Source organism: Euprymna scolopes, chromosome 38 (genome assembly GCF_053919585.1).
Source record: "Euprymna scolopes isolate OS-2025 chromosome 38, ASM5391958v1, whole genome shotgun sequence".
In the NCBI taxonomy this organism is placed as follows: domain Eukaryota; kingdom Metazoa; phylum Mollusca; class Cephalopoda; order Sepiida; family Sepiolidae; genus Euprymna; species Euprymna scolopes.
Window position 1 is genome coordinate 9,050,316 of NC_136519.1, and position 22,907 is coordinate 9,073,222.

Below are 22,907 nucleotides of genomic sequence, written 5' to 3' on the forward strand. Positions count from 1 at the left end.
TAAATGTGAATGTACAGATGAATATAAATGTGAATGCATCGATGAATATAAATGTGAATGCACAGATGAATATAAATGTGAATGCACAGATGAATATAAATGTGAATGCGTCGATGAATGTAAATGTGAATGCGTCGATGAATGTAAATGTGAATGCGTCGATGAATGTAAATGTGAATGCGTCGATGAATGTAAATGTGAATGCGTCGATGAATGTAAATATGAATATGTGTATAAATGTAAATATGAATACATGTATGAATGCATATAAATGCATATAAGAATACATATCATATATGAATGTATATGAATGCATCTATGAATATAAATATGAATGTGTCTATGAGTGTCAATATGAATGCGTATATGAATGTATATGGTTGTTTTCCACCAAAGACAATGATTATCAGTGTCTTTCACTGTTATATATATGAGCACATATGAGATTTTCTTGAATGCAGATTAACATTAAATTAAAAAAAATTTTAATTATCAATTTTATAGTTTTTATTCTTTAAAGAAAAAATGTGTAGGCTTCAGAAAAAAAACATTTAATCATTTTTGTTTTCCTTTTTCTAAAGGTCAGCAAAGATGAAGGCATGGAACTGGCCAAGCAGTTGAAAGTTAGCTACACGGAAGCAAGTGCCAAAAACAGAATGAATGTTGACCAAGCATTCTATGACTTGGTTAGAATAATCAGGTATGTAACGTAGTCCTTTCCTAGTTTTATAGATTGAATAGATATATGAAAACATTATCCACGTTACAAACCAAAAGAAGACATTGCAATCTTGCATGAATGTTTTTGTTTAAAAATTTTTTTTATACATGTATACAGTAGAACCTGGGATACAGCATTAAAAATTAGTAGCAAAATACACTACAGTATATAATACACATAACATTATAAATAACACTGTAAGGCAGGGCAAATACTGTAACCAGGGTTCGGAAAAACATCGACATTTCACATCGTACCCTGAAAAAAAAAAACGTATCCGGCGTTCTACTGTATATATATGTTTATGTATATGCATTTTTAATATTTAAGCATATTTTACAACCTGACAAGACTGAGTACCACCTGCTAGTGCATCAATAAACGCGAAAAACAAAATAAAATGAATTTGACTCAAAGTTTAGATTGTTCTAAAAAATACAAGAAAAAAAAAAAAAAACACGACACGCAACAGTCATCTTAGGTGGGTTGAACCAGCTTCCTCCATAGGAGGAAGTGTTAAATTCACAAGCAGTCCCCATTCGCATGCATATCCTGGTCAAGGGAGATGGTGTTAGGTTTTTTGCAGTTCTTGCAAGGAATTGTCAACATCTTTTTACATACAGCACCTAGTATTCCCAAAATGCTCACCCATTCGATACTGAAGTCGTTGATTTAACGAAAACTGGTCGGCCAATGAGATTATGCCGTATATAAAACTAGAAAAAGGATTTCTTTTCTTTTTTTTTTTTTCTTTCATCAAAATAATTTCTTGTAAATGAATTTCATTATTTTGGAATAATTTCATCTTCTCAACAATCGGTCGATGATAATTGCGATTCTTCAATGTTTGTTGTTGTTAAAATGGTTGTATTTTTGTGCGTAAAATTCATCTTCGTTTGGAATATGCAAATGTAAGTAAATCACAATTAAATTCATATTGTTGAAATGAAAATGCCCCGGCTTGGATAGGTTTCTAAACATAATAATCGAGTTTAATTCAAATATTTATTAAGCAAAGCTAATTTGGTGCTTGTGTAGATTGGTAATCTTTTAAAATAACACATTTTAGGTGAAAGCATTATTACGTACTTGCCTGTCATGTTGAAATTAGTATAAATTCAAAAAATTACGAAAAATGATCCAATAGAAAAATAATTACAAGTAAAATAAGAATTATCGAGTTCATTGATTTATGTTTTAAGGTTACGTTTTCAAGATCCAGGGGAGGTAACTGAAATCAATAATTTTGACTAAAATATGCACTGCATTTTTAAGCGCGAGATCTTAGAATATTAGTGTGGCTGATTTTGTTTTTATTTAAAACTAGCGGGAGTACCCGGCGTTGCCCGGGTGTTTGGAGGTGTGTATGTAGGAGAGGGTGACCGTGTTTTAATATTATTAAAAGAAACACGATGTTCAAAACAATTGGAAAACCCAAAACAAAACAAAACAGCGAACAAACGTTTAAAAAAAAAGGGGGGGGGAGGTGTAAAAGAGGAAAAAAAGTTTAGATAGAAAGATAGGCTCGAACCGAAGCATCGAGGCTAAGGCGGAAAAAAATGCTCAACACGTTACCCCTACGCCAAAGAGACACACGCTTAATAACGGATAAAATTAAACCTTTAAAAACACTTGCAGATGGTTGGAACTAATGTGAACGTTTTCTAGGTCAAACATGACGTCATTGTCGTAGTAGCAGGATGAGAGAAAATGAAGGAATGATTTTTTCGGCACCCCTCTCTGTACAAAACTGATGATTTTAGGGTGAAGCAATTAATGTTTTTGGCCAATTTTGCGATATTTGTCGGGCAAAGGTTGGAACTTTAAAATGATGCCTATCTGGCGAAAATCCCTGGCCCGTGTCAAAAGTTTTTGCGAGACATACAAACACACATACATACATACACACATTTTCGCTTTTATATATATAGATACTTTAAGCATATCTACTGAATTGTTTTCCATGATTTAAAAAATTTATACTAAATTTGCCATGACATGTAAGTACAAATTTATTTTTACTTAAAATGTCTTGGTTTAAAAATTTCAAATTGACACAAGCATTGCTGATTTTGATTAGTTAAAGGAAAGTTACTCCATATTTTTGTATACGTGAGATTAATTTTTTTATATTTTTATGTCCTTGTATACCCATTTTGTGGCTCTTTCTCCTCTTTTTCTCTCTTCTTTACCATCTCTCTCTCTCTTTCTCCTTTTTCCCCTCCCCTTTCGATTTGTGGAGATTAACTGATACAGATATCGCCCTCTTTGCCAGAAATAACTTGAAATCAAGAAACATGGACTTACCTGCTAGACAGTCTTCATTTTGGTTTTGTCTTGCTAAATCAAGGTGGGCTAATAGCTGCCGTTTTCAGGTCGGGTAGTTGTCATTTGTAGACATGTTAGTTTTAGAAAAGAAGTATGAATAAACAGTTTGATAATTAATCAATTGTTCAATTTCCATTAACTGGCATAATAATATTTTATAAAGACGTATAACTCCCGCCAACTCCAGAGAGTTCATATTTCTTCGTCAATCCCATTACTGATTAGACGATTGAAAGAGAACTATAATTAAGTTCAAAATAGAGAACCCATTAATGAGCTGCCATTCAGTCCAAGGTCTTCTTAACAATTGCCTGTAAAGTCAAATTTCCGCCAAAGGTGCAATCCCTGTCTTCCGGTGGAAGGTATAATATCAACCAATCAGGAGTCTTGTCTTATCTGTGTTATTTCTGACAGCTTCTTTCTCTCCTCTTTTGCTTCTCTTCTCTCTCCTTTTTCTCTCTCTCTCTCTCTCTCTCTGTCTTTCCTTTCTCTCTGTCTTTCCTTTCTCTCTCTGTCTCTCCTGTCCTTCTTCCCCTTCTCTCTCCCCTTCTTCCCCTTTTCTCTCTCTATATTTTTTCACTTATTCACATCATTCCATTTCTCACACCACATTTTATAATTTTCCATTCAATTCACCTCAGGATGCTTCTTGCCATCATTTCAGACATTTCATGTACACAATAAAACTGTATGATGACAAGCAAGATATCAAACATCCCTAGACTCTTTACCGAATGGACATACTGAAAAAAATGGAGTTTTATTGAAAATTGGTTGATAATTTTCTTATTTATATTTCAGGAAATTCCAAGCCGAGGAACGTCCACAGGTGAAACAAGAAAAGAAACTAAAAAGAGCCTGCTGTATTCTGTAGCATAGAAACAAAATCGACTATCCAACCCCTGACCCTATGACCACCCCCCATTACCCCTTTTCCATCCCTCCTTCCTCAAAAACAACACCGCCTGTTTGTCTGTCTGTCTCTAGTGGTTCTGCTGTCCACTGCTCAGAACCTCCTCCTCCTCATTCTTGCCCTTTCTCCTTTTTTTCTGTCCCACCTGGACCCCCCCCCCCGGCCCCTGTCATCTGCTCTCCACCCCATCCCTTAAAACCCTCTAAATATATTCGTTAATGCAACACCACTGCTTACCCAGCCGTTCCCCCCCCCTTCCCATCCCCCCTGGTGGATCCTGTATGAGTTTTAGACTGCTGCTGCTGCTGCTGTTCCCTGTAAATACACAGTTTATATATTTTTCATGGATGTCATTGAAATATTAATGCAGAGTCATTTTTACACATTTTTTGCCTTAACCAAACAAAAAAGAAACAAAAAATGATTAAAAAAAAATAAAATAAAAATAAATAAAAAGAATAACATCCAGACAAGCATTATAAAAAAAATGTAAAAAAAAAAAAATTAAAAACTAAAAAAAAAAAAATTATTAAAAAAAAAAAAGAAAAAAAAATTTAAAAAATTCTTTAAAAATGAATAAATTTAAAAAAGGAAAAGAAAGGAAAACAACAAATATCTAGAAAGAAAAAAATGTAGGGACCATGCCTCCTATTCATTAAGTTTAAAACAAAATTTAAAATCTTTAAAAAAAAAATATCTTTAGCTTAAAAAAAAACTGCTTTATTTTTAGGATATTTTATAAAAAAAAAAAAAAAAAAGAAAAATTTTATATATATATATATATATATATATATATATATATATATATATAAAAATAAAAAGTTTCTTTTAATTTATTATTATTATTATTATTATTATTATTTATCATAATTATTATTTGTTTTATTCTTTTAAAATAAACAAAATTACTTATATACTTTAAATTACCGTATTTTTCAGCATTTATCATAATTTTTTAATACATTTTTTTTTTTTTTTTTTTTTTTTTTTTTTTTAAAGAAAATAAAAAAAATATGCAAGCATTTTTCCTCCAGTACTTCGATATTTCTTGAGAGGACTAATGATGTGTAGGTCATTATCCAGCACAATCCCAGGCATTACATCTTCGCATGCAGGGGAGGAGAGATATGTTTATTGCCTGTTGCATAAGGTGCTCTCAATCATGACAGAATATGGAGAGAACGGGTCCCCGGGTAGCTTTTAGGGAGATTTAATGTTGAAACACAACAAAAACATACATTTTTTTTTTTTTTTTTTTGTGCTTCATTCAAATGTTGGTATTGGTCTTTTCTGAATTTTTAAAATTTGATACTGACAGGAACAAGTATTTAAGAACTAACCCTCATATATGTATATATATATATATTACATAGTTATATATATATATATATATATCATTAGTTATCATTCCAAAACCAAAAGTTAATAAACACTGAGTTTTTATTTTTTATAGCATATCTTACACGTGTTTCATTGAATAGCAGAAGACCATTAACCAACTCCTCAGACAAATGTGTGTTCCTCAAAAAACTATTGGAAAGTTTTGTTTTTTTTTTCATATGAAATGAAAAGGGGTTTAGAAAAGATAAAAGGAAATGGAGACATGTAAAGTCTGCAAAAAACATAAATTTAAAAAAAAACTAAAAAAAAACTTTAGTGTTTATAGGCACCACTCCAAAAATAATTGAATCACAAAACACTTATGGATAAATAGTCTTATGTCGTAAGATTGGATTTCAAAAACAATCGTGGTCATATTTCCGAGATTTCGTATTTAGGTTCTTGATTAAAAACAAAAAGCTAAATGTAATCCCAGAAGATACTATTTATAAAATATTTATAAAATATTTATAAACTATTTATAAAATATTTATAAAATATTTATAAAATATTGTCTTATAATTTATTTAAAATAATTAAAAATATTAGCCTATAATTTATTTACGCAGGCCTTCTCAGATGAGTTTACTCATCCAATGAGGCCTGCACAGAGTTGAAAAAAATTTATGAGACTGAGCAAAGTTTGTGTTGTTGGATATTTTTTTTTTTTTTTTTACCTTTATGTATAATCTGCTCAACATTGAGATTTCTGTCATCAATTACCTGATCCATTTGGTGCAACTCCCTATATATATATATATATATATATATAACTACATTTAATCACATAAATTAATATACGAAAGTATAAATTTATGCGTAAACTTTAAGTATTTACTTCAACAGTGCTCAATACATAGGTAGAACTAGGTAGTAAGTTATAAAACATATATGGTGATTAAGCTACACAGAATATTCCACGTTTCATTCAGCCTGATGAATCCTAGCGTGGATGAAACGTGGAATATTCTGTGTAGCTTAATCACCATATATGTTTTATAACTTACTATATATATATATATATATATATATATTGATTCCAATAAATTTTTAAGTTATGATTTTTGAATTTGCTTCCTTTGTGTTCTCATTAGTTTTTCTGACTGTTTAGAATCTGCTATTCACGGGGGGACCATAGTTCAGTAGAGTTGCCATCATTATCGAAAGTGATGCAATATCTCGTACAGAACGCAGACATGGCACGCTGAATGTACAGTCTGCACTATCGTCATTCCACTTCTATTCATCAAGTTTAAAAGAAAGAGAAAAAAAACTTTAGAAATATTTTTAGTTTAAAAATGCAAAAACTAATGTGTTGTTGCGATTCATCCATTCATTATTATGTATCTTTTACAATGAAAATTCAATTTCAAACTTAAACGTGACAGACTAACAATAATATTATTTAAAACCGAAGCATGACAGACTTAGAGAGATGATCAAACTCCATCTAAAGGTGCTATTTCAAACATAATTTTGACAGAATGACAAAAATGCTATTTCAAACTTAACCATGACAGATCAACAATAATATTTCAAGCTTAAAACCGTAGTAAACCAAAAACAAAAATGTTATTTCAAAACTTATATAGGGAAGCTTAGACATATCTGAAAAAAAAAAAGAAAAAAAACGGCAATTATATGCAACATTTTTTTTTTTTTTCATCAGAAACAATTGTTTTTAATCACTTGCTGTAACCTAATCAAAGTGGAAACACATTTACCTTTATTATATATTATTTTTTATATTTTTATCTTCAATGATAATTTGTTTATTAGCTATTTTAAAAATAGGTATTATTCATGTACTAATTGACAATCGCTAATCTTCACGATAAATATGTTTTGAGATTCTTAGCAATCTTCAGACTTTGTGATCGTGGTTCTATTCGTGACCAGGTGCTGCAGAGCTGATGCAGTCTTGTCACTGACCCATGCCACAAAAATAATTTGTGTTAGGGTTCCCTATTAGATTCTCATATAACTTTAAAGCATATCTCTATTATTAGATGTCCTTGTTAATTAATATTAGACGCCGATATTACTTTCAAATCATATTAAAATTATTTCAATAAGAAAAAAAAAGTTTTTTCTTGAATCATAGTACAAAAAGAAAAATTTTAATTTTCAATAATTTATCAAACAAAAAAATGTAAATAACTTAAAATAAATTAAAAATGATTTGAGTACAACAAACTTTTTATAAAATGCAGTTTTATGGCATAAGTTATTTCAATTTTTTTTTTTTTTTTTTAATTTGTGTTGATATGACTAATTTGTATGAAGATAATTATCAAATACAATTTAGAAATTTAAATTAGTAGAAAATAATAAATTATGCTAAAAAAATGATACATATGTAAGACTTTTTTTTTAACTAGCCTGGATGCCCGGCGTTGCCTGGGTATTTGGAGATGTGTGTTGAGCAAAAAAAAAAAAAAAAAGAAAAAAGTGTAATAGGCAAGCAGGCGTGGACCCATACTGCGAAAGATGAAAAGAACATGAAAAATGTGACGTCTTTTCCGTTGCGTCCATCGCCAAACCGAAAATGGCGAAGGTTTAAATTAAGGCTAGTCAATCGAAAAGAGGGGATAATTTTCGAAAATATCGGCGAAAAAAAGCAACCCCCTCCTTGTAGAAAAGTGCCCAGTTGAGGGTGAAGGAATTAATGTTTTTAGCTAATTTTTTTATATTTATCATCCAAAGGGTCAAGCTTCAAAACTATACCGATCTCGTGAAAATCTGTCACCTCTGTCGAAAGTTTTAGACAGGCATACAAACATGCATTTAAACAGACAGGTGAGATTTATATTATAGAAGATAACGAAATATGACCACATTCTCATAATATAAAATGCTTAATGACGAGATCATTGGTTTTACACGGAGGTGCTTGGCTTGATTAACTCCTTGAGAATATATTTGCTGGATTTTACTTTAACCAGATGTTATCGAGAAAATATAAATATGTGGCGATAATATATACAATGTGAATATTTTTTTTTTAATTTTTATTAATATAATTATCAAATGCAATTTAAAAATTTAAATTGGTAGAAAATAATAATGTAAATCAATATGATACATTTATAAAAATGTATTTTTATTTAACTGAATTAAATGACATATTTAATAACGATTGGCATAATTAATGTGAAATGCTTGATGGCTAAATCATTGGTTTTGCATGGAGGTGCTCAGTTTGATTCACCCCTTGGGAATATATTTGCGTGATTTTCTTTGGCTTAATTAACAGGGTGTTATAGAGAAAACAGAAATATATGAAAATGATATATATGTGTATGTGAGCGAGTGTGTGTGTATAATATATATATATATATATATATATATATATATATATATGCGTGTGTATAAGAATAAAAATTTAAAACTGAAAAAAATATTTTACATTAATTCATTGTTCAACAAGATGCTCAAATAGATATATTTCAATTTTCTTAATTCACAGAGTTTCAAAGAATTGTGTTCTTCTCATTGGAGAAAAGATATTATCAAATGAATATTATAGTGAAGCTATGAATTTGCTGGTACTGGCATTAATTGAAACAGCATTACATGAAAACTAGTCATATATATGTTAGTAATATTAGTAAGTTATGAAATATACATGGCAGGAAAGCTATATATATATATATATATTAGCAATTCATTCTTCATTAATGGTGCCGAATTCAATCAGTAAACCATTTACATCATCATTTGCATCAAAATTAGCTGTTTTTATCGCAAATAGTTGCTTACTGTTATGAAAGAAATGACGTTTCTGAATTTTTCAGATGAGGATTGATTATTCGTATTATTTTGGATTCTTCGGACTACTGTTCTCATCTCGAGTGTTATTTTCACAAGATTTCAGTCAAGGTAACCTTTGACTTTCTTCAGGTGTGTCCTGTTGAACTTCGGAAATCTGCACAGATATTTAAAATTTAATCCACAGGGGTAGTATGTTCTTGTTCCATCAGCCATGAGTGAGTAGAAATCCTAAGTAATTCGCAATTGTATTTTGAGTGTTGCCCGTACTTAGGATTGAATCTTAAGAAATATAACTTACAACTGAATTTTACCAAGTACTTTATCCATTGTGCCATGGGTCGTTATCACATAGTTTTTTTACAGCAAAAATATTTTCACTTTTTATTTTTAGATAAAATTTAAAAAAAAAAAAAAAAAAGAATACTCTGATTTTAACGATGGACAGACTGAACCGTAAATCGAGAAAAAATTGAATTCTATGAAGTTTTCAACTTGGATTCTTTTTTTGTGAAAAACAATTTAAAACGCACCATTTTGCCGAGTAGTCGTTGGAATTGTTCTTAATATAGACGCAAACAATATTATTATGCATTAAATTATAAAATATCAACATTAAAACAATGGATCAACCGTCACTGTAAATATTAATCTAACTTGAAGTAACTGAGGGTGGGGGTGGGGGCGATTAATGACGCACGAGAGAGAATTGTACATTTTTATAAAAATGATTAAATTAAATTTTACATTTTTTTTAAAAAAATAATCTCCAAATACGTTTCTGCAATTTTTGACGATTGATTATTTGGCTTCTTCAGATTATTGTGCTCACCTTGAATTTTATTTTCACAACGTTTCGGTCGAGGTAGCCTTCTTCAGGTGTCAACCTTCTTGTCAAACTCGGAAATCTTTCTGTCAAACTCTGGAATCAGTCCAGAATTTCAATAAGAACTTTTTATTTAATCCAGCATGCTCTCACTCCATCATGACTATATAGAAACCCTGAGTAATTTGCAATTGTATTGAACCTTCAACCTCCACAAGAGTGTAATTTTACAACTGAATTTTGTCAGATACTTTATCCACTATGCTACGGGTCCTTGTGGAAAATTCTATACCCAAAGTACTGACGCAGCACTCACCATAGGTGGGTTGAATCAGCTTCCTCCAAAGGAGGAAGTTTCATGGAAATAAGAAATTTACAAACGGCCCTCAGTCGCATGTATATTCCTGTCAGGGGAGATAATGTAAGGTTTTTGCAGCTCTTGCAGGGAGGTGCTGACGTCGTCCTGCATACAGCACCTGGTATCCTCAAATGGTCACCATCCGGTAATGGGCAGGCTCAACATTGCTTAACTTTGATGATCTAACGAAAACTGGTGTGTCAACATGATTATGCCGTGTGCGAATATGAATTTTAGGAGCCTTAAGACTATTTTTTGAGTATTAACTTACTCCTTATTATGAAAGATATCGTTATTTATTATTACGTATTATATATACGATATATTTGTGTATGTGTATATATATATATATATATATATATATATATATATATATATATATATATAATGTGTGTGTGTGTAGTAATAAATAGCGATATAATGATAAGGAGTTTATAAGATTTAATGTACTGTCTTGTTTTTAAATCTCTGAAACAGTGCTTCATGGTAAACAGCTGATCATCCCTTTAAGAACATTGGTATTATTGTTTGTTCATTTAAGTAAAATGGTTCAGCGACGCAGAAAATTAATTGACTTAATGAGAAAATAATTTTCTAACGAAGGACTTTTTTTTTTTCATAGTTTTAAAGGCTATATATATATATATATATATATAATTATGTAGTAATGACTTATATATGTATGTATCTATGAGTGTGTGTGTGTATATATATATATATATATAATTTCATATTTACTCGTTTTCACATCTAGGCTGGTTGGTGATACCTAATTAAAAAATTGAAAAAGAAGAAAAATGTATCTTTTTCGGTGATACGTGAAACAGCATAATAGAATATGTGACGCTCAACAGAAATTACTGTAGATAAATATACACCACGGCTATTATTATCATGTTTTGATTTTATATTTAATTTGAAAATCATGAAGATGAATTCTATCCGAAACAATGAGAATAAATCATTGCAATTACTTGTGATCTGATTTAAAAAAAAAAAAAAAAAAATTAGGGTGTTTATTCAGGTATTCAGGTATGTACTTATAATGAAACTTTAAAAAATGCAGAAAAGTTTTGAATGAAACTGGCATACTCCAAAAATCTTGTAATTTCATCAAGTAATTTTTTTATTTAGAAAATCAAATTTTATGACTTGCTCAATGTAAGAGAAACCAGTCACCATATTTGATTGAATTCAAAATTCATCCCTGGTTACCTCTCCCTTAACAACCTCTCCAGAATCAAGGGCTTATCAATGGCTACTAAAAATATTTAATCACTAAAAATCGTAAAATTTGATTTTTTTTTTTTTTAATTAAAAAAAAAACCTACTTGATCAATTTTCTGCATATAACACCTTCATACTATAACAAGTAGGATTACCATAAAGTTTTTTGTTTTAATTTTTGTTTTCCTAAATAAGTGCAAATTTAAATAAGCACCCCTTTTTTTATATATATATATATATACATGCTAAAGTATCTAAGATAAACTTGGTTCGAGTGTTTTCTTTGTTTTTTTTAGATATGATAAACTTTCTCCAGGGTCAAGGTAGCCTAAATACACATCACCAAAACTAGCGATGGTCCATTTTATTTTTTTTTTTATGTACATACTAAGTAAATTTACTTACAAGGTGGTTTATGTCTAAATTCAAGTAAAACGAACATGGGTTCAGTGTTTCCGGAGCAAGGGGTGGGAGTAGCATACATTTACGGAGGTTATGTGATACATCAATTTTAAGAATTATTGTAAGGGAGATAAAAATGTTCACAATGCTGAAAAATACGGTACTCATTAATGTCTTACTTGCAAAATCAGGATATACATTTACTAATATATACACAAATATATATATATATATATATCTCGTGTATTCTAATTTAATTCCTGAAATAATTGTTTTTAAAAATATAGAAAGGTGGGTTTTTTGTTTGTTTTTTATTTTTTTTTGTATCCCCCCACACACACTCTCAATATTTTTTGGATATTTTCTTTTTCTTCTTTTTCCTTTATAGCATATTGACTTTATTTTTTAAATTGTGTTTTTAAATTTCTTTTTTTTTTTTTTTTCCCGAATAAAAAATTTGATAAACAACTTTACCCCTTGCTGCTTCACACACAAAATAAACTTTTTTTTTTTATCTGAGAAAATCCAAAATTCAAGCTGTCAGCTTTATTTTTCCTAAAAAAAAAGAAAAAAAAAAAATACAACATTGAATTTTTTAATCTTTTTTTTTCTTCTGAAAAAAAATCGAAAATCCAATTTTTAATTTTTTTTTTTAACTTTTATTTATTATTATTATTTATTTATTTATTTTTTTTTCAAAAAAATCCAAAATGCAATTTTTTTATCTTTGTGGTACGATCGCCGTTACTCTCTCTCTCTCTCTCTCTCTCTCTCTCTCTCTCTCTCTCTCTCTAACCCCCAAAAAAGTGTTAGGGATTGAAAAAACTGAAGAAATAAGTGCATCAACAGAACAAAACTATAGGAAGTTGTTCACCAAGGAGCACAAAAGAAAGCTAAAATGGGATCGTTAATCAACATGTGGTGGACGAAAGATTTTAGAGTTAGTTTTAGGAATGGCACTGAGTTTTGTGACAGTTGACAGTTTTTGGTTGGTTGGTTGGTTGTTTTTGTTTTACGGCATCAACCCTTTTCAGGTTATCTAATGCCGAATCCAGTGATTTTGAAGAAAAATCTTTTAATAGAATATATTTGTTTTTTTCCAAGTCGGTTTCTATTTAACCCATAGTTGGGACTCTAACAGGTACTACCACTCCGGGTTAGAGTGGACCTGGGAGCAATGGCAATTAAAGTGAGGCTCCACACTCCCCAAAGCCCGCAAGCTGGGGCCTCACCATCGGATATAGTTTAAGGTCATATTCAGGACCATAGTTTTGAGTTGGAGAGAGCTGTGACTCTAACACAATTGAATGTAAGTCGTGGCTTGGAGTAAATCAAGATGAGCTGACATAAACCGACAACAAAGAGGCCTCGACGGATTCTGTTGATGTGAACCTCAGCGTTTAGAGGGTCGATAGCGTCACACATCGGAGTTTGTGTTTTTTTTTTTTTTTTTTGCGTTTTGTTTTAATTTTTTTTTTTTTTTTTTTGCGTTTTGTTTTAATATTTTTTTTTTTTTTTTGCGTTTTGTTTTAATATTTTTTTTATTTTTTTTGCGTTTTGTTTTAATATTTTTTTTTTTTTTTCGTTTTGTTTTAATATTTTTTTTTTTTTTGCGTTTTGTTTTAATTTTTTTTTTTTTTGCGTTTTGTTTTAATTTTTTTTTTTTTTTTTTTTTTTTTGTACTTGTGAACTCATTTGCGCCCTCCCCTCATCAGCTGACAATGTTAGAGACGATGACACAACGAGAAGAAATAAAGATAAAATTGGGGCGAGGGGTTGTTGAATAACAAAAAAGCCCAACGAGTGGCGGAAAAGTGTAGACAATAAATTAAAGGGAAAAAAAAAATGAAAAAAATATGAAAATGATGTTAAAGAGAAAATGGACATTGCGAAAATCCTCCGTCGATAATATAAACACACTCACATTTATTAATTTATTTAATATTATTAACTAGTAGCAATAATTGCTATGAAATCTGTTTATGTACGAATGTGGAGAAGTGATCCTGTTTTAACATTGCCTGTAACGAAGAGTATTTAAAGAGAAAAAAGTGTAGATTTATGAAGGGTTGGCCATCCAGAAGAGAAGATGAAAGAAGAAATTCACAGCAAACAGCGTTGGGTTCTACATTTGTTGTTGAGCAAGGAGGTCACCATATTTTTTTTTTTTTGTTTTTTTTTTTCACAACTCGAGAACCCGCATTTTAATAAGCACTTCCTTTCAAGATTCGTTTCTCTCTTATTCGTTTAATAAATCTGGTAATTATACTCAACGATTTTTTTATTTTTTTTTAACTTCTTCCTTACCACGTATGTTCCTCTCGACAATTACTGACCCCAATGCTGTTTCAATGTTCTTCTACTCCATCTTCTTGTTCTGGCCATGTCGTCGTCTCTCACACATTGGCGACTATCGAGGGGGTGCACAGATTCACAAGTTTAAAAATAAAATAATGCGAGAAAAAAGAAAAAAACAAACACATTCCACACATTCTGTATGCGTCAGTTGGACACTGGGTATGTGTGTGACACTATCGTGGGAAATAACTCTTGAAAATCCACATCTATGTAGTCTATCGAGACCTTTTTGTCGTCAGTTCTGCAGTGTCCATTGGAGAACTGTCATCAACTGTCGCAAACTTAAAGCTGTCCGTAAACTGCCTTTAGCTGTTATAAAACTCATTGATAATTCTAAAACTGCTCGTAAACCAACTAAACGTATTGACCTCCTTTGGTCCTTTTGTTTTCATTTACAGCCACACCTTGATTAACAATCCCATTTTAGCTTCCTTTTGTTTTCCTTGGTAAACAACTTCCTATTTATTGTCTTTCCACCAACCCTATTTCCTATATTTTTATTTTCCTGATAAACTTGTATCCTCTTTTTTTAATTCCTAACACTTTAGAGGTAGGGGACGTCGATAGTATACTCCTCTACCAGTCAAAGTATACACAAGATGAACATCTGTGTAAATCATGCAGGACATGTGATTCGGGTTCTAAAAATTGTTTACATTCAAATGAAGCTTTTGTATTTTTATTCGTTGGTTGCGTGATGGACGTTATGTTCCTGAACCCAATAGAAGTGACCCTCAACTTGCTTCATCCTTGGTAGAAGTAAAGGTCAAGCTCAGATATACATTTTTGCTTGGCATGTAGTTTGAATTTTTTTTTTTTTTTAATGAAAATTGCTCCATTCAAAGCATGAAGCCACTAGATGTAAGAGACCTAAAAAGAACAAAATGTGATTGACGCAAAGACAGGAATGGCTATTGGCCTTTAACTATGGGTAGGAGGAAAACAGTCAACAGAAAGAGAATTCCACAATTCTGCAGTTCTTGAAAAAGAGACTATCGGAATAGGTTGGTTGGTTGTTTTTGTTTTACGGCATATCAACCCTTTTCGGGTTATTTAACGCCGAATCCAAAGATTCGGAAGAAAAAATTTTTTTAATAGAGTATATTTGTTGTTTTCACGTCGGTTTCTATTTAACCCATAGTTGGGACCCTAACAGGTACTACCACTCCGGGTCAGAGTGGACCTGGGAGCAATGGTAATTAAAGGGTGGCTCCACACTCCCCAAAGCCCACAAGCTCACCACTGGATATAGTTTAAGGTGATATCCAGGACCCCCATTGAGGGACTTTTACCCTCTGCAGGGGGGGCAGTCGGCGTATTCTAATGCCCCACCGACAGGGCCTATCGGAATAGGAAAATGTATTATAACAAAGTATCTGAACAGTGAATTTATGAAGACCACTTGAATCAAACGAGCTGAAATAAAGGAAGCAGGGAATAGTTCAGAGAATTCTGGAGAACACATACCATAATAGTATTTGTAGAAGAGACTGTGACTAACAGCATCACATAAATGAGAGAGAGAGGGTGCAGCAAAGTAGAAAGTGTGACGGCAGCTTGAGACTTTGAAGGTGTCTCCTTTAATGGTTTGAACATGCAATATGTCACTCACCTGAAATCTGTATAACGGACACAACTTTATACCACTTCCTTCCTGGTGTAAATGACACAGTGATGAGATGAAAATCTGTTTAACTGCTCTGACTTGGAAAGGATCTGCAGACCAACTATGAAATCTAATGCAGGAAGAGGAAATGACATTACATCGCTCAGGGCTTAAATGGTGTGATTCGTGATGCAGTTAAATTATTACAAATCAATGCCTTAGGTGACCCAGCTATTTGTAGCATAGGGGTGATAGGCTGGATCTTTCTGGGGCTATCTACTTTTGTGGTCTGTCAAGTCTAATTTATAAAACTCACAATATCTGTCTGTCTCCATATTTTCAAACTCTATCTCGTCCGAAACTAAAAGTCACAGAGCAGCGCTAGGGGCCTCAAATGATTGGATTTTTTATAGACCGTTCTTTTCTGCGTCTTTAACTAGTTAAAATTGTTTTTAAGGGGTCAAAATTTCAAAAATCGTTATACGTTTTGTATATTAATCTGAATTTATTTTTAATTGGTTTATATGCATGTCACGTTGGTACAGTGGTAACATCACCAGCTTTGAATGTTACAGTTTTGCTTTCAGTTTCAATTCCAGCTGATGGCACCCAAATACTTTTTTTTACTTTTGAAATCACAACTCTATAATAATAATACATGCAAAATCTGGACAAATTAAAATATCATATTTAAGCGTATTTTACAACCGGGCAAAACCAAGCGCCCCATCCCCTCCACCTGGCTAGTCTATCATAAGACTGGACAGACAATAGAAGTAAACACTCCCAGAAATCTCTCGTTCTTTAATGAATCAGATAATTGCTCGCAAAGTCTGTGGAAATTCCACAAAAAATAAAAACGTTTTTGAATTTAATTTTACTCTTTTTCATCCCAAAAAAGGCGTATTGCCACTTGGAACGTATGGAGTTACGATCTGGGATCGAGCCTGACAGGAGATTATGAGAAGTTGAGCAACGAGAGTCTGCTCGCTTTACGTCTAAACTTCTGCAGTTTAGTACAGCTAGGGAAGCAGGTAACAGCAAGGGAATTCCACAGTCTAGCAGTCCGTAGAAAGAAACTGTTAAGAGTAAAATACTTTCTGGCATTCGGGGAGCTTAATAATGAAGGGGTGGGATTTTGCTGTTTGTCAGGTTAGTTGGAAGTACGTGCATTGATGGGGGGGGGCATGAGTTCTATTCCATTCCATTAAAGTATTTATAAAACAGGCACAGAAATAAACATTGCAGTGATGGGACAGAGGTTGGAGCTTGGCTCACAGTGCGAGAACCTATTAGATTTGAGACTCTTATTTTGGACCCTATCTAAGAATGAGAAACTAGTGGTGAATGCAACAGTCCAGATGTGGCAACAATATTCCATGCATGGGCGAATTGTAAAGATAGGATACTCTCAGGTGTGAGTAATTTTCTAGCATGGTAAAAGGAACCTGCCTTCTTTGCAGTAGATTTATTACTTTTAATTAAATATTAAGTTTCCCCCACTCTCATATCTTCTGCTTACATTTAAAGATATCTTGTCAGGTTTTCCATGCTAGACCGAGATAGCAATAGATCTGACAAATCGTCAATATTTGGTTCTGACTAGCCATTTCATTTTTATCCTTGCAGAATGTTTTTATACTAAAATAGCACACGTGTACTAACGATTCATTGTTTATCAAGGTTTAAAGGCCACTCGAGGATAAGTGTTAATGAGTTTGCAGTGTGGATGGTGAGACAACACGGTGAAGATTCGTAACGATTGTTGAAACTGAGCAGAAATTGATTATCTAAGAGAGTGACTCAACAAGTATTTGTTAATATTGGACTTGAAGAATTTGTTAACTTACACGATGCACGATGTTGTAGTCAGATGGAAAGCATCTCCCAATGTATTATGTTCCACAGACTGGTAATTTCTGGAAAGAAACTCTGTTCATGGAAGTTCCTTTTAGCTTTAGGTTGATAGAAGGAAAATTATTTATAGTGGCTGCAACTAGATGAGTATTTATTGTGAACCATAGATTGGAGCTCAGTCGAGCATCTACCATGAAAATAACAATAGAGTATAAGGTGTTCAACTCCCGATACAATCCTTTACCTGTATAAAAGCCAGATATGTCCTAAAATGGCTTACTGCTGCCACATCTGGAAAGGAGCTGCTTGGAGCACCTATTCCTGCATTGACAAAGTTCAAACCTGGCTTTGAAACCTACAAGTCGATGTCCTTTTCTCTTCTTTGCAATCTTTTTCTATACAGAAGAAACCTTGTGAACCTATCTTTGCTATATTGTTATTTTTAAAGCAAGTGATGAACTGAACTTCAATTGAGTGTTCCCCACTCTCTGTAAAACATCCACAACAAACACTCGTTTAGCTAGAACCACTGCCAAAAATTTTCCCTACTCTATCTGCCAGAAAGGACTTGTCCTGCCTTGATAGAGTTCAAAATACACTTTGTAGCGTCGTAGATGTCCTTTTCTTTTCCCTGCAACCTCTATTTCACAAAAGACATGTTGCGAGTTTGTCTCTGCTTTATTGTTGTTTCATGGCAAGTGCTCGACTGAGCTTCAATCTATGGTCCCCCCTCGCCAAACTTTCACAATAAACACTCGTCTAACTGAAAACACTATCAATAATTTCCCCCACTCTTTATCTGTGCCTAAACCTAAATGTAGATTCCATGAGCAAAGCTTCTTTCGTAGAACTGCATGCCTGTGGAACTGTCTTCTGTTTTCCTTCTTTCCAGCTGACTAGAATCTGATTGTCTTCAAGTCCAACGTAAACAAGTTCTTGATGAACTGTTTCACTTAAGTTAACAAATTTACCAAATTTCTATTACTAATGATTACTATATTGTCCAATTGACTACTGTACACTCTTAACCCTTATCCTCGAGTAGTCTCTGGGCCTTGATAAGTGGTGATGCCTATGTAAAGAAAAAAAATATCTGCCTAAAAGTAAACACAAATTCCATAAACAAAGTTCTTTCTTTGAACTGCCTGCCTGTCCTGTAAACTGCTTTCCAGCTGACTACAACATGATCATATTCAAGTTCAATGTAAACAAGTTCTTGTTGAGCCTTAAATAATCACATTTTAGTTCTGGATGGGCAACACTAGGCAATGTCTCATGCTCATTCTGTAAGTAATCTGGGTCAAGGAAGTGTCTTCAGTTTATTACGCCCTTTTCTGCTTAGGATATCTAGACGTGTTATGAAGTTCATGCAAGAAGTGGCTGAATCATTTGAGGTGCCAAGCGCCTAAGGCACTCCAATCACCATAAAGCATCCCTAATCTCATTGGTTTCTGATAAAACATGATTGACGCTATTTTTCTAACAGCTGCACATCCTTTTCATCATAACAAGATCGTTACATCCAGAGAATTAGACTTAGGAATTTTTGCGTCTTTTGACACATGAACGAGTCAAAATATACCATGATTTTCGATTTGAAACTAGATCCACAGCATTCCACCAGTTTCTTCTCGTTGCAATCAAATCTCTCTTAATTGTCTTAATTGTCTCAATTGTCTGAATTGTTTGTTTCCAGTTCAGTTTTACTCTTTCTCTTCTTTTTTTTCCATTCCATTGGAGTACTTTGTTCTCCTTTCGCATTGTGTTCTGTAATCCTGAACGTGCTGCCACAGAATTGTGTGACTGGACATATCACTGTCACATTTTCGGAGTTCTGTATTAGCTAACTATAGCGATGTTTTATGCATTCCATAATTTGCATAATTTGCTCTGTCTATTGCTAAGGATTTTTATGACCATAGCTTAATAAAGGTAAAAAAAAAAAAAAAAATTTCTCTGTATCCAACCTTAGGGTATGTCCAAGCCAGACTAGACATTTATTTGCTGATTATTGACAATAATTACATGCTTGTTAGTGTGATCTCTGACTTCTTGGTTGGTAATTCGATCGTTTCATTTGATCCCTAGAATGCACTTGAGATCAAACGCATCTAATTTCTTTTGGTTAATTTTAAGATGCCTTGTTCCACTCCCATGTGGACACAACGTTGCTGTTATAAAATCTTTATTTAGATTTGAAGATAAATGTTTTTTGTTTCTCCAGATCTTGCAGAGTTGGTTAAATTCTGCTGAGGCACTGCAACTCGTAATCCATATCGCATTCCTTGACATCCAGAAGTGATAATTTATAAGGGGTCAAGGGGAATAATTGGACTCTGTTAGCCTGAAGAATTATTGTCCTTGATTTGTTGAAAGATTAAAATAATCTGTGCTTATTCAGATTGGCACTTATGGCAGCATTTCAAATTAAAATACAGAAAAGTCTGTATGATATACGTACTAGTCACGGAACGAAGATGAAAAATTCCAAAAATCACATAATTTGATCAAGTAGTTTCTTTTTGTTTATTCAATTTAAGAATTTATACTAATTTTTCCATAACAAGTAAGTATGCAACATACTTGAAATGTGTTGGTTTAAAATATCACCAATGTAAACAGGCACATAAAATTCCTTGAATCTTTTTCCCCCATTTGAAGGGGTTTTCTTTAGTTGATGTTTTTCAGCATGTACCATCCAAGCTGCTAACTCTGTTATGTACGAGCAGGCTACCTGGTTGTAAAAAATATTCATAAATATTTTAATTCATGCCGATTTCTTATTGTAGAGCAAAATATCTATTTTTTTTTTATTTATTTATTTTTTTTTTTACATGGGGGTCACCACTTATCAAGGCCCGAAGGCCATTCAGGGATGAGGGTTATTGCGTGTACAGTAATCAATGAGATAGTATTGTAGTAATCATTAGTATTGGGGGTTTTGATAGAGTGTCTTACTTAAGGGGGCAGTTTGTCAGGAGTTTGTTTATGTTGGACTTGAAGACATCCAAGTTGTAGTCAGGTGAGAAACAGGCAAGCGGCAGAGAGTTCCACTGGCGTGCAGTTCTAAGAAAGAAGCTTTGCTCATGGAATCTACGTTTTGGATTTAGGCACAGATAAAGAGTGGGGAAAACTATCTATCTATTAATTACTGGGAGGAGGGGGGCGGTTGTAAAATATGTTTAAATATGATATCTTAATTTGACCAGATTTTGTATATATTAATAGTCGTGATTTCAAAAGTAAAAAACAAAAAGTATTTGGGTGCCATCAGTTAGAATCGAAACTGAAAGCAAAACTAGCATTCAAAGCTGGTGATGTAACCACTGTACCAATGTGACATGCATATAGACTGATTAAAAATGAACTAAAATGAATGTACAAAATGTATAATGATTTTTTTCCATTTTCACCCCTTAAAAACTATTTTAATCAGCTAAACGCCCATAAAAGAGCAGTCCATAAGAAATCCAATCATTTGAGGCCCCTAGCACCGCTCTGCAGCTTTTTGTTTCGGAGGAGATAGAGTTTGAAAATATGGAGACAGACAGACAGACATATAGATTTTTATATATATTAGATTATCCAATATGATTTCAAGTTATTAAAAAAATATCTCTTGGATACCATCTACTAGAATTAAAAACAGACCATTTAGCACTATGGCCTTAATCGTTATTTATCTCTCTAGCGTCGTTACCATCTGAGCCACTGGCACATGGCTATAAAAGGCTAAAAATGAAGCAACTTTAAGCTATGAATGTTTAATTTTGCGGATGTGCAAAATTAACAGCAGGAGTAATGTTTTATTCGACTTACCTTGCCAAGGTCAACTGTTTTTTGTTTGTTTCTTCAAATTTGCCATCTTAACAGCAATTTTGCTAAAAACTAAATCGAAAGTGTGCTACAGGTCCAAATTATCAAGGCCCGGAAGCCACTCAGGGATAAGGGTTATTGCGTGTACAGTAATCAATGGGATAGTATTGTAGTAATCATGAGTATTGGGAGATTTGATAGAGTGTCTTACTTAAGGGGGCAGTTCATCAGGAATTTGTTTATGTTGGACTTGAAGACATCCAAGTTGTAGTCAGGTGAGAAACAAGCAAACGGAAGAGAGTTCCACAGGCATGCACTTCTAAGAAAGAAGTTCTGTTCATGGAATCTACGTTTTGGTTTTGGCACAGATAAAGAGTGAGGAAAATTCCTGTGGACTGTGGTTTCAGCTAGACGTGGGGGGGGGGGGTCGTGAAAGATTGACGAGGGGGTACCAGAGATTGAAGCTCAGACGAGCACTAGCCATGAAAGTAACAATAAAACAAAAACAGGCTCACAATGTCTCTTCTGTGGGAGAGAGGTTGCAGGGAAGAGAAAAGGACATCCCCCACTAAGCCATAAGTCTATTTTGTACTCTGTCAAAGCAGAACAGGCTGTTTTTAGCAGCTCCTACCCAGATATGGCAGCAGTATTTCATCCTTGGACGTACTTGGCTTTTATATAGATAGAGAATTGCATCAGCAGTGAGATATCTTCTGGAGCGGTAGAACAATCCTACCATTTTTCCAGCGGCCTTGGCAACTAACTTGAGTGACGTGTTCCATTTCAGGTCAGAAGTAAAGGTCAATCCCAGAAACTTATCAAAATATGGAGCTTTCCCTAGATTAGAGCCATCCATTTCAATTGATGCCAGATAGGGGTCAGAGTGTTGATGATGTAAAGATAGGAGCTTGGTTTTAGATGCATTAAAAGTAACCAGCCACCTCTTCCCCCATTGTACCACGCGCTCAAGATCAGAGGAGAGAGAATCAGAGAGAACTTTGTCATTTACGGCCTTAGATGCGTTGCCATAGATGGTCATGTCATCAACAAAGATGTCAACAAATGATTTAAGTATGTGTTTTGGGAGATCATTGATGTAGATCAGGAAGAAAGTTGGGGCCAGGATGAACCCTTGAGGGACTCCAGCATTAATACTGTGGGCTTCTGATTTTTGCCCATCAACCACTACTCCTATGAGCCATCAGAGAGAAATGATTTAATGATTGAGAAAACATTTCCAGTTATACTGTAGCTGGAAATCTTGTGAAGTAGGCCCTTATGCCATACCTTATCGAAGGCCTTTGATATGTCAAGAGCAATTGCCTGAGAAAGGAAGCCTTTGTC

The 22,907-nt window shown here is 33.1% G+C and overlaps 1 protein-coding gene across 1 annotated transcript in view; it reads left to right on the forward strand.

Moving 5' to 3' along the window:
* The window catches only part of LOC145263065 (ras-related protein R-Ras2-like), a 129,525-nt gene extending 124,770 nt beyond the window's left edge, over nucleotides 1–4,755 (forward strand). Inside the window, exons 5-6 of the mRNA XM_080119922.1 lie at nucleotides 582–700; nucleotides 3,851–4,755. Of these exons, the coding sequence (XP_079976048.1) occupies nucleotides 582–700; nucleotides 3,851–3,923 (192 nt within the window). The 3' untranslated portion in view covers nucleotides 3,924–4,755. The remainder of the gene's footprint in view (nucleotides 1–581; nucleotides 701–3,850) is intronic.
* The last annotated feature ends 18,152 nt before the right edge of the window (nucleotides 4,756–22,907 follow it).